General features: G+C 35.7%; 2 protein-coding genes across 2 annotated transcripts; both read right to left on the bottom strand.

Annotated features, from left to right (window-relative positions):
* Positions 1-106: 106 nt before the first annotated feature.
* LOC131795898 (histone deacetylase 11-like) lies at positions 107-8,978 on the bottom strand. The gene is made up of 14 exons (XM_059113498.2): positions 8,794-8,978; positions 7,429-7,577; positions 6,842-6,942; positions 6,434-6,550; positions 5,722-5,764; positions 5,318-5,394; positions 4,773-4,835; positions 4,353-4,449; positions 3,681-3,750; positions 3,186-3,241; positions 2,700-2,752; positions 2,218-2,304; positions 1,958-2,039; positions 107-1,155 (listed from the first exon to the last, which is right to left on the bottom strand). Exons 1-14 carry the CDS (start codon positions 8,838-8,840, stop codon positions 1,088-1,090), a joined length of 1,110 nt encoding a protein of 369 aa, XP_058969481.2. The 5' UTR covers positions 8,841-8,978; the 3' UTR covers positions 107-1,087.
* Positions 8,979-10,079: 1,101 nt separating this feature from the next.
* On the bottom strand, positions 10,080-11,809 carry LOC131795932 (microfibril-associated glycoprotein 4-like). The gene is made up of 3 exons (XM_059113540.2): positions 11,542-11,809; positions 10,527-10,907; positions 10,080-10,425 (listed from the first exon to the last, which is right to left on the bottom strand). Exons 1-3 carry the CDS (start codon positions 11,777-11,779, stop codon positions 10,166-10,168), a joined length of 879 nt encoding a protein of 292 aa, XP_058969523.1. The 5' UTR covers positions 11,780-11,809; the 3' UTR covers positions 10,080-10,165.
* Positions 11,810-13,063: the final 1,254 nt, after the last annotated feature.

Raw genomic sequence — 13,063 nt, 5'->3', positions numbered from 1 at the left:
ACACATATTATTTCTCCTTACAATATCACCCCTAAATCAAACATTAAGGTCATGATCACAAACCAAAGAAGCTCGGAGAGTATTAATGTCTTACCATTAACAACAATTTAAATGAACTTCAGGTCAACTTTATTTTAAACTCAATTTGCATGTCTGAAATTTGAGTTTCATAATCTTGAAACAAATACCTCAAAACAACAACTGAAGCTACTTTGGAAACATTCAATCATGAAACTTCCTCTAACCACAATACCTCCACTAAACTTTTTATGTACACCATTTCATTTAACATATTCACAAAGTGAACAATAATTGGTAATAAATCAACAAAAATAATTTAATAGATTACATTAAGTTAAAAATTTTTGACACCTGAATAGTTTCTAGAAATGACTAGAGGTTAAATCAACACTGTTGATTTGACTAGAATGAGACTTTGAAATATACCTGTAATACAATAAAATTTGTATTCATATTTACATCAAACTTATTATTTAGTCTTAACACAAAAAGCCCAGTTCAGTGCTGCCATGAAAATATCCTGTTTACATCGAAGAGCTTGCTACTGACTAAACTGTACAGTAACAAATCTCTGCTAAGATTTATGAACCCAGAACAAGGACCTCAAAAATGCGAACGGAAAAAAAAAAAAAGGGTCTATTATTTACAGAAGAGATAGAGAAAATGAGTTAGTTAATAGCAAGATATTTATCATTCATATCTCTGGATTCAAATGGAGGGGAAATATTTCATTTCAAATAACCTTTTGAATTTAGCATTGAGGCCATACAATACAATATGGCCTACTAAATTGACTAATCATAGTGCAAATACTAAGTGAGATCATGATACAATAATAAATTTAATAAATTTCAATATCAAGTCTAAGGTCTGCCAAAATTTCTCAGGTTTCACAAGTTGATTGTTTCATTTTTAATATCCACCAAAACTTCAGTTGTAAACTTAAAATGTAGGTTAATGTTGAAGTTCCATCATGTTCAATTTTACAAGCTAATACTTTAGCAGAAGTAACATTTCACTATATGTTCACTTAATAATTTGTGGAATGTGAACTTGTAATTCCCAATTACAGATCATTCTGGAAAGTATTGTAGGTTGTTCGACTGTCACTCTTGTTTTTGTTGACCCTTGGCCCTTAGGAGAAATAAAATAAGATCTTTGGTATCAAAACTATTTTATTTTAAGTTTATATCAAGTGCCTCTTTGCCCATGATATTGGAAGAGCCCAAACTGGAAATAGCTGTTAACCTTTAACCCCTAAGAGTGACCAGCATCTTATTTCTCCTTACAATATCACCCTTGAATCACACATAAAGGTTATGAGAATAAAAGATATGATCACCAACTAGGGAAGCTCTTGATTGTTCGCCAAATTCTCCTAGTCAATGCCTTAAAAAATTTATAGAGAACAGTATGGAGAATATGCACCCTGACCTTATGGTGTAAAGGGTTAAAGGTTGAAATTTCAGATGCTTTCCTGAGCATACAACAAAAATAGAAACCCTTAAGGTAATACACTGTACCTTTGTGATCTTATATCAATACTCTCAACTGAGAATCAAGTCTGCCTTTTACACTAACTAAAGGTAACAATTAAAATTTTGAATGAATATCGGAGTTACTGTTCAAAATCTATTTAATAAGTCCAACTTAAAGGCTGAGCTAACTGTGATCTGTGATCCTGCAAGTGCCATTTTTGGGTCAATAACATTTTAATGAATTTCCCTTTACAATATTAATACATTTTCATATAGAAAAGTGGTCACAAATACCAGTAAGGGTTATATCGACTGGGGTCAATTGCTTTATTTAATAACAATTTATGGAAGCTATAATTGTAAGAAGCACATTACACTGTATAGAAAATTAATATTTAAATCTTGGGAGTGAAAGAGATGAAAAATTCATAACTTGCATTTTAATGTGAGAAACATACCCGACTCAGAATAATTGCAGCTTATAAGGCCCTGTTCTTTTAAGTTCAGGATAGAGTCTGCAATAATTCTTGCAGTTCTCCTCTGCAACAAAAAAAAGACCACATGATCATTGTTATTAGTCATTTTGCAGTGAATTTCTTTTGACCAACCTTAATCAAATGACAAAATTAAGGACAAATATAATTACAGTTAAATAGTTAGAAAGCTACTTTAACCCTTATAATTTCAATTTCAAGTAGTTATTTATTTCATGACTTGCCTGATATCCTCCAGAGGTCAACATAAAGATTGGAATGTCTCTCTTTCGAGCTTCTTGAAAAACAATTTGATCTCTCTCAATGATTCCCTACAAGGTGAAAATAGTTGTTTTCTAAATTTTTTACACAAAATGTTTATCACTTACAGTGTATCAGCTTTGTATAACTCAGGAGCTAACAGCCAGGGTTTTGCTTCCCACCTCACCCCCCAATAAAGAACAATATAAGAACTGTTTTGGATCATCATATTGAGAAAATGATTTATTGTCCATGCAACTGCACAAAGTTGGATTATAATAAAAGGGTTCTTTTGTCCTGTAATAAAACCTGTACAACAGGTTGGCTCAATGATAAGAAAAATACACCAAGAGATATTTGTTCCCACTCTGATACATGTAACAATGCACAACATGTATATATTGATCCATTGTTACCATTAATTCTGACTTTCAACAGAACATCTTCAAATTCAACTTTCACATACCTGAGGTGTTATTGCCAAGTTACCAAGAGGATCCCCAATAAGAATATCTGTCCCTGCAAAAGATAGAATCTACATGAACATGTTTTTAAAGAATTTCAAAAAAAGTTTAAAAATGAAATAAGCTTTTTTTAACCATTGGTTTTTCTTTTGTGTTCCTAAAAGGCCACCAGCACCCTCCAATTCCCTCACCCCACCCCATTTCCCAGCATGGTCCAGTCCAAAGGTAAAAAGAAATCAACAATAAAGTTAAGTTGGTCTCACACAAAATTCAGAAAAAAATTAACTCCAAATGAGCCCAGAATAATTTTTGCGTAGCTTAGCCTCTTACTGATAACATTAAAAACCAACCCTTCACTTTTTTTCTTGTTTAAATTGGAAGTTCAAAAACTGAATTAACATGAATTAACATATTTTATTATATATTTGCCTGTCTATTCAAGTTGACACTAAACAGTACCTGGTCAGGTATTGCTGCCTTAAGCTCACCTGCATTATATGCTATGACATCAGGATTAAATTCATTTAAAGCTTCTGGTATGTGCCTTGAACAAAGGATTAAAGGTGTGTGATTATTTATGTAGTCATCTATATGTTACAAGAGTTCACTTCCACACATATTTAGGCAGACTTTCATACCCCTACAACTGCCACTATTACATGTACTTGAAAAAAGGAAATAAATCTTTTTGATCACAAGGAGGCAAATAAGCCAAAAATTAAGAAGCAGAGGTACAGTCCAGTAGTGTTGGAACCTGTAAGCATGACTAGGTGTGACTAGGCATGATGCACTGATGTACACATGCATAGCCTTATGGGCAGTGCAACCTTGTGGTTCTGTTTTTTCTTTGAAAGAAATCCTTGCTTGTGTTGTGTTTTGTAAGTACAGTCCCAAGTTGTAAGATTAAAATGTTCATATTGGAACTTTAAGTGGACCTAAAATACTTTCCAATAAGTTGAATAAATTAAGAATGGTTCCCTTACTTCTTTAATAATGGAATGTATGTTTCATCATCTGTGTGATGTCTTAGCTCCAAATTTTTCTTTATTGCTCCTGTGGAAAAATGATTTGAAATCAACAATTAATACATGCTTCTGCATAGGGTCATCATTTTGAGCAGTTAAAATGATGCACAGAAGTTGCTCAAGGCATAACCCCAGGGCAGCTCTTCCTTCTTGGGTTTTCTTTAAACTTATCATTACCAGTGCTTTCTTCCTCGATAAAAGCATAACTAACCCATAAACAAATTGCTTTAAAGATTATTAGCACATTATTTAACTGTTTTATCAAAAGAAATACCCTCTGCTGCACCTTAACAGGCACACTTTATCATTAGACAGAGAAACTATTTAATTAATTGGATTCTCAGAAACATCATTGAATTTGATTACAATGTATGCTAGTTTATTAGTAATGTTGTAATGAAAAATATACCAGTAGTAGCTTTCTCTCTAAACAAACTCTCTATCCCCATCTTCACCTGAATTTCTATGAGAACAGGACTCCTAACATCCCTACCCCCCAAAGGAATCCTTTTTTCAGATACTTGAACATCTAAAGGAATATCCTGTTTTGGAATAATTGTGGTTGTAGACCCAGAGTAATTCCTTTTTTATTTCAGACATCATCAGTACAATAGCTAGACGGTGTCTTACCTTTGACTTTGGTATCCCCAGGGTAAATGTAAGCATTATAGACATCTATGATATACACCTGTTCATCTCCATCAAAATCAGCTTCATGACCATTACCCTGACACAAACAATGATATAAACAATTCAACAACTGGTCATAGGTATTGCCAGAAGCATATAACATACCTCTAATTATAATAAACATAATACCCTGTAACTCTTCCATGATGGAAGCATGATTATTATTCTTTTCTATGCACGCAAGTTAGCCTTCTTGACCTCCCTTGCCAAATTCTTTGAGGAAGTAAATACAAATTCACTTCTTATCTCTGTTTTCTCAGGCGTCACCATCATAACATATCAAACTTCTTACTTAAATTGATGGACTTAGAGGAATTCCATAAACTAAGAACTGTTTTTCTCCATAAGATAAAAAAATACCTGATGGGCATCAAGATCAATGATCATGGCTTTATTTATGCTGTCCACATGCTTGAAAAGAAACTAAAACAAACAGAAATACAACCACTGACAATTAAATCTACATAAATATCAACCATACACATTTATAACCCTTTCACTCCCAGAAGTAATTAACAAATACCTTCTCCCTACAACACCCATGCACTATCCCCAGCAAACAAGTTATGAGAATACTCAAATGTACCAGATAGAAGTTGGTATCTTGATCTAACACCAAATTCTCGCAAATTATTTTCAAGGAAATGTGTAGCAGTGAGGAGGGAGAATTAACAATTAGATCTTGAGATTAATAAACCTTGAACGTTCTTAATGATCCTACACAATTTGCACTTGCATGTTATACTCAATCAAGTTTCAGATACATCATGTCATCTCAACATTAAATTGGCATATATATCAAGAAAAAGACAATTACTTAGTTTTAAATAATGGCATATCATAATGGAGCTCCTATACAAGATATTAAATCATAAATTAAATAATTTGTGAGCCAGTTGGATTACCTTGATGGCCAATGTTATATCTGCATAAGCACAAAAGCCTCCTCCGCTGGACCCAGAGCAGTGATGGAATCCACCCCCTGAATATATGATAAATAGAAAAAAAACAAATCAAACATACATTTTAACACAAACATCCTCATAACAGATCTAATAATATACATTAAAAAATCATGTGCATCTGATTGGCTGAAAACAAGTACATTTTTCATGTAACACGAGTAAAAATTACAAAGAGCACTCAGTGCCAAAATTTTGTCCATCTTGCCTTTCTGTGATGCGTTTTTCAGGTAAATTATTAACAAGTAGTCTTAACACTTGAAATCATGTTGTTAACTATTCAAAAATAAAATGTCACTGCATGTTATTTGGGATTGATGACAAACACAGATAAAAAAGGATCATACCAATATTTATTGCCCAGCCTCTTTCAACAGCGAGTTTGGCTGCCTGGTGGAATAAAAATAGAGATATACATGTGTCTAATCAATTTGAATGACACTAAATGAAAATAAAAATAATTCAATATTTTGAAATGTTGTGAAATAATAGACGTTGAGAGAATTTAAATGTTAAAATAATATTAATCAAATATGTTTTGGCAGCTATGCAAACAATTTAAAGTTACAGTAAATACTGGTAGTTATAGTCCATCATTTATTTTCGTTCACATGCGATGAGCTTAAAAGCATCATGAGATCCAATATGCCCCAGCTAAAACTAAGGAATATCCTGTAAGTGCTGCTATCTAGGATATATTCCCAGTGATATTCCCCTATTTTCAAACCTCTACTCAATAAAAGGGTTTGTTTAAAAATTAATAAGATGAGGGGGCATTTAGCTAAGTCAAACTAGAGAGTACAGTAAAGCAAATAAACATCCAACACAGCAAATGGTATGTGCTCACATGCATCGCAAAAATACTTGAATTTGATATGGTAATATGCTTTTACATTTGTCATGAGACATAACATGTTCCTCAAAGCTCACAGTTTTCCTCAAGCTTTGCTCATAAAAACTGTTTGCATCAGATTTGGAACAGACATTGTCTGAGGGCAAATGTCTGTGTGTATTTTTGCACCAAATGGGGGCTATTGTTTATTTATAAACCAAATTTACCAGTATTGATCCTCCAGTCTGAATCCTCATTGGCCTGAGGACTTTACGTTGCACAATAAAGTTTGGCAGAAGAGCAAGGGGAGGCACTTCACATATCATAGCAACACGGGCACTCCACTGTAAGAGATGTACTGACAATTATTTTCTTATCAAAAGTTAACAGCACTAGCAATGTGCTACAGCTTAATATTCCTTAGCCACACACAGAAATTAAAACACTTATTTAGCAAAAATCTAAGCCAGTAGTTGAAAAATAAATCAACTCATACAAGTTACACAAAATGTTTATCAAGTGAATGCTTCCAGGCCAAAAGTATTGCACAGATGTCCTTGTGAACTTGTCTATAAATGGGTACATATCATTCATTGCAAGCTCTAAGCCCAAGATGTTTAGATATTCATTCTTACCCTCAGGCTATCTAAATAGCTCTCTGTATGTACAACCAATAGATCATCACTGGTAACTTCCCTAGGTGTCACAACTGTGCTTTCATCAACCATCTTTCCATCTGAAACACAAAATTTACCAACTTGAAATAAGGAGCCTGAGTTTAAATTTACCCACAACCACAACAATTTCAAAAACTTTTCAATAAATCATAGCACAGTCACAAAAAAAAGACATTTGCTAACAAAGTCCAACAATAATGGACAGATGGCTGACAAAATCTTAATTTTTCACTACCCTTTGGTCAACATTTCTTCAATAAGTAAAGAAATTAAGTGAAGGAGAGAGAAAAAAACAGCTTCTTTTCAGCAACAACAAGATTATACTAGTATTTCAAAATCTACAGTAGTAATAAAAATAATAATGATAAATTTAAAATGTCCAACCTGCATTTTTGTTTTGCCAAATCAAAATGGATCTACTAATAGTTGAATGTATATTATTTGAGGAATTTTGCAGCCTTGCATACAGTAAAACTTGTTAGAAGCAGTTTAATTCAAATCATGGTCATCTGTACAAATAAAAAATACAGGATTCCTCTTCCTACCTTTAAGATATTGAAAAACTTTCCCCCATTTTCCTGAATCAAATGGATGAAGCCTTTCCAGGCCCATAAAACCAATATTATAGTCATCAGAGTACACTATGGGCCATTGATTTGTTTTTGCTTCTACATACAAATGACATTCCTGATCACTATGACAACAAAACAGAAGACGAAAAAAGAGAGTTGACTGTTGATACAGCTCAGTGGGCAATGACATAATCCACAGCTGAATCCAGTTTCTAAAATGGGAAATTCCAACTTTACCTCTTTAAAATCTTATCAGTCCCTTCTTTGTATTCCTAAAAGTTTTGTTATCCATGTTATTATTTATTTTCTTGCCTTTCAACATTCTTATCACCTTTTTTTCAGTTTTCATTTGGTGTGTTTAATATCACCTAATTGACAATTATGATGTATACAAAATCCTGTTTCCCTGTACATGTGGTAAAACTATTTCTAACTAAATCATAATGCAATGGGTTTCGCTAAAATAAATCCTTAAAAATTTCAGTAACTTGAGGTCACTCAGACATGCATCATTTTTTCCTCAGAGCACATGATTGTCCATTCTATCCAAGTAGATACCCTATCGCCAGGTCAAATCCATTTCCTTTGGCCACGGTGTCCCCACACCAAAGTTTTGATTGTCTACCACAATAAATTTAACACATTTTATGGGACATGGTATTTTTCTTATAAAGCCCTGAACTTTACTAATAAACAAGGACCCCCACCACCTTGTAAATAAGATGTTTTGAAACAGTATCAAACAGAGCCAAAGATCCTTGTAGAAAAGAGCTCCCTGGTGTTTCCTAAAATGGCTCCATTTAAATTGAGTCAGGGGAAGAATACAACTCCACTCAAGTTGGCCTACATGAAAGATTCAACTGCATTCAGGAAGAAGTCTTAGAAGTCTAAGTAATGTATAACAGACGAAACGACATGAAAGTAGGCTTCTCTGAAATATGTAGTTAGCTTACATCAAAGTCGTTTAATCAAATATATATAGAGCGTTTGGTTTCAACAGCAAAGAAAGTTATGAGCTGATACCTTAGAAAACGAGCGATCTTTTTGATTGATCACCTTACATTGTGAACCTGAAAACAGCTGTCAGTTCGTAGAGAGTTTCATTTACCAGAAGGAACTTGTCTCCACCCATCATGTGATAATGGCGCTCGGTAGGAGGACTTCTTCGGAAAAATCTAACTTCAGAGTACGATTTGACTTTCAAGTCAGCTTCACAGCGAGAAGTCGCTTCAACACCCTCCCCGTATATTACAAAATGCTCTCAATTTAAAAACTCATTCATTGGATTCAGAAACTAACTCGATCAAAGCTACCGAAAATGTTCTGTATCATGCTTACCTCGAGCTATCATGTTCCTCTTTGGTGAATTTCTTCAGAACTGACATGTTACTTCTTACTTACCGGTAGAAGTTAAGACTAGAGCATTATGTAAGTAAAAACTCCATGTCGAGGAACTAACTCAAAGCGAAACATTCATATAACTTGGCCCGCCATTTTGGTTTTCCTTGTATCCAGGATCGCGCGACGTACAATTCCGAGTGTTAATTCAAATGGTACAAGTCAAGGCCTTTCCGCACTATCGGACGAAAGTAGAATTTTGCGACAAAATCAAAGGACAAATTTTATCATGACAAATTTATGTTTCGTCTGCTGCATCGGCATTAAAAATTCGCTTGATCTGTTCATGACCGGCCAGCATAGTTGCCAAAGGATTCCACCTCCAATTTACAAGATTTATCCTAAGTCGCTTTAAAATTTTAGAATGCCCGTGTTTTGCAGCAAGAGACAATTTGTGCCTCTCTAGTAAACTGAATTGAGTTAAACTGCACGCTTTTCGTAGCTTTTACGACAAATGATCGACAAGGTTATCGCGGTTTTGTTCATTTAATCGATTTTGTCCAGTTTTCACCCAGTGTCGGCGGTTGACCGCTTCGGTCAAAATTTGTCAAGTCGCGACAAACCATCCGCGCTTGTAAAATTTGATGATGATAGGAAATTTGTCTAAATAACAACTTTTTCGCTAGTGTGGAAAGGCCTTTACTTGTTAGGAGAGCCTGGTGGGGTTTGGGCTTGATAAGGTTAGGTGAGCAGAGGATTTGGGATGTTGGCTGCAGCTCAAGTCTCCTTTTAAAGGTGAGGGGCGAATAAGACCCGATGAAAGCGAGAAAAAAATGCAATGAAAACGGGAAGGGAGAAGGGGAACTGACAAAGACTTTGAAGGGATGTGAAAGGATGTGAGAAACCAGAGAGAAAGAGAGACAGATAAACTTAAAAGAACAAAGTTCAAAGAGAGTAGGAAAGGTCAGAAGGTAATAAACTTATTTGAAGGCGGCGGGGAGAAAAAGAAGGGAACGAGGAACTACGCGAATGAGACCTGAGAAAAGCGAGAGGAAAAAAAGCAAGAAAAACGAGAAGAGAAGAAGGGAACTAAGAGAAAAAAAAAAACAAAAAAAAAAAGCAGGTGAGAGGATAACGAAAATCAGGGAAAGAAAGAGAGAAAGTTCAAAAATGGAGGGAAAGGTAGAAGGAAATAAGCTTAGCTGAAGGTGGCAGAGATAGAAATAAAGGAAAGAGAGTTTAGATGAAATAAAGAGGAGGAGGATACAAAAACTGCAAGGCAGAGCAGTTTTAATACCATTACATTTTATTAGCATCGTCAGAGTTTACAATGCTTTCAATGTTTTGACAATGTGCTCAGTGTCCTCAGATGTTAAAAAGTTACAGGTCTAATCTTCATTTCAGCTCTCTTGACGGAGTAGCGATGACCCCTCCAGTGATACCACTTCAGAGCTGAAGGAAGTGAGTTTGATCCATGATGATAGACACCATTCAGGTTCGAATAACTACAGTCGTTATACCACCAGGCTCCTTTTAAATCATCTGCGCAGTTTTTGCTCCAGTTGTCATTGTCCTGATCTTTGGTTGAAAAGGGGCATCCACGACTCCGATTTAAAGAATCGCCAGCAATTCCTGAGGTAAATTTGACAAACGATGAATATCCTTAAAGAATTCATCCATTCAGTCAAACTACTGTAATCGCGTAGATTCATAAGTTCAATAGATAAGCTTACCTGAGTAAATTCCAAGACTGAGCTTGTACTTTGTTTTCTCACTGGTGACGGCAAAGTAATCGTACGAGGCGTACGCTGTCTTTCCTTTAGTGTCTTCCAAATCGACACGAAGCCTAAACTTCGCACTGTTAGTCAGGCGGTTTATCTTGTCCAGTCCCAGCCAAAATTCTCCATTCAGATTACCAAACCCTATCTTGTAGTCGGTCCAGCCAAGGAAGAAATCAACAGAACCGTCTTGTCTCTTCTGGAACACTGTCCACCCCCCACCGGCTGTCTTTTGGTCACAGAACACATCAAAGGCACCTGAGCCATCAGGATCGATTGTATAAACACCGCTGATTCTTTGACCGGATTTGTACAGCTCTGCACAGTTCTTGTAAACTGCGAAAAAAAAAATTAAAGAAGGATTATTACAGATTTACAGATTTTTTCAGGCTTGTTTGCAGATCTTGAAAATAAAATAATGAAAAAGTAAGCCAATTGTCAAAATATGAATTGTATGCAAACACATTGTGCAAATAATCAAGCAATCAAAAATCCTACAAACCGACCGGTCATTGTTTATTGTCTGGGTAGGAGGGTGAAGAGGGGAATTGGAATCACTTAGAGGGAAGGGAGGAGGGCTCAGTGGTTGCTAATAGAATATAATGGGGAAGGGGGGGGGGGGGTGACCTAAGATCATTTCGCGTTTCTTTCAGCCCATTCACCTCCTCGTTAAAAAAAAGGAACTTGCTGTTTCTGTAAAGGTCAAACTTTGATCAAATTCTGTTGTATATATTAAGAGCATTTACCAGCAAAGATTTTTGATATTGGTATTTGCGCATAACCACTATATGGGAGGGAGATCATGAAAATTATGTTCTTATGAGAGGAGGATTATTAAAAAACTACAGGGCGTTTTGTTGGATAATAGAAATTCTATTGTGACTCAACCAAAATCTCACCAACCCACCCCCTGCAATAGATAATTACCGATCCTTAACAGTCAGTAGAAAAAAAAAATTCAAATACTCACCTTTTCCAATAGGTTTCGTTCCTTGTATACCGTTCACTGTCTTCTGAAGGTCAGTCAGTTGTGTTTTTATCTCCAGCAGTAGTTTCTTCATCTCCTTGTTGGGTCCCGCGTTAAACGTGTTGTAATTGTACACATTGTGGCACGACGTCGGCAAGGTAGGTTTATTACTAAGTGCAGCTGGGGTTAAGGCATATAAAGCCAAAAGTGTGGAAAGACAGCGCGAGGTAAGAGGAAGCATACCGTGACAGAATGTATTGAAGTGTCTTGTTCACCAGCTTGGTTTTAACACATTGGCTTTCACATTACGATGACAGCCTTTCTAAGACAACCTGATTTGTTTACTTTCTTCGCTTTGCGAGACTTTTCGTGTCAGACACTTGGGAGAATTTCACTGATGATCAATAGAGACAGGAGAGAATAATACAACGCTAAGCTAGTTTCAGTTGGCTGCAGGCTTTGCCTGAGAATTGTGAGACTGAAAGACCAACTAGGAAAAACGATAGGGCGTTTTGTTGGATAATAGAAATTCTATTGTGACTCATCCAAAATCTCACCAAACTAGGAAAGATTGCCAAGCAAGCACAAACGAACGATCGGGTCAAACTTGGCAAGTCTCCGTAATACTTTGAGTGTGACTGATAAATGAGGCAAAGAGAGGGTTTACGCTCTCAATTCTGTTTCGTTGAAACCGAATTTGCTGTTTAGAAAATGGATGCTTATCGGCGACTCGGGACACACATAACGTTGCAAGCTTTGTTGAGATTTGGATGGCAGAAACGGAGAAGATTGCCACAAAGTAGCTATAAGAATTAATTCAAACCATCTTTGACTTGAACTTTATTTCAGCCAAATTTGCATTAGTTCCTACGTCGAGTTTGACAGAGTCAAGGTGATTAATATTCATTTGCAAATTTTTCGTGTTCTCAAGTTTACACTTACAAATAAGTCCGTCTATATTTTATTCATAAGGCCTCACACTTTGTTACAATGTAAATACCAGATTTCAATAATTAAAGTTGGCTGGATATAAAAATAAATCCGATCGCGTCTTTGAAGCTTTAGCATGAAATTCCTCTGATCAAAGCACTTGTTTTTATTATTATCACTCTTTTTAGATTGAATTTTAATCTTCCTCTACACGCAGTTAATTTCAGTCAATGAACAATCAGTGCCAAACAAACGTAAAAGCGGACCATAAACTGATAACACAACGTAGTGAAACTCAGAAATCAAAGTTTGTTTTGAGCAAAGAGGGACATCCAAAGGGGAGTATCGAAACCGAATTTTCGCCCATATATACTTATGTTTACAGTCCTTCGAAAACTTGCTGTGTGCACTCGTATTTCTGGACCTCTTCCATGAACAAGACCTCATTAACCTCGAAGAGATCGAAACAAAAAGATTCCCACCCTACAATTTCCCTCAAGTTGAGGGGAAGCCTACCACAGGCTATGCTTCAGCAGTATTTGTCACAAGTAAGTCTCCTTCGTAGTATTTCTTTGAGGAGCGTGACACCCTACGG

This window comes from Pocillopora verrucosa, chromosome 14 (assembly GCF_036669915.1).
Source record: "Pocillopora verrucosa isolate sample1 chromosome 14, ASM3666991v2, whole genome shotgun sequence".
NCBI classification, from domain to species: domain Eukaryota; kingdom Metazoa; phylum Cnidaria; class Anthozoa; order Scleractinia; family Pocilloporidae; genus Pocillopora; species Pocillopora verrucosa.
This window is presented reverse-complemented; position numbering and strand designations above follow the sequence as displayed.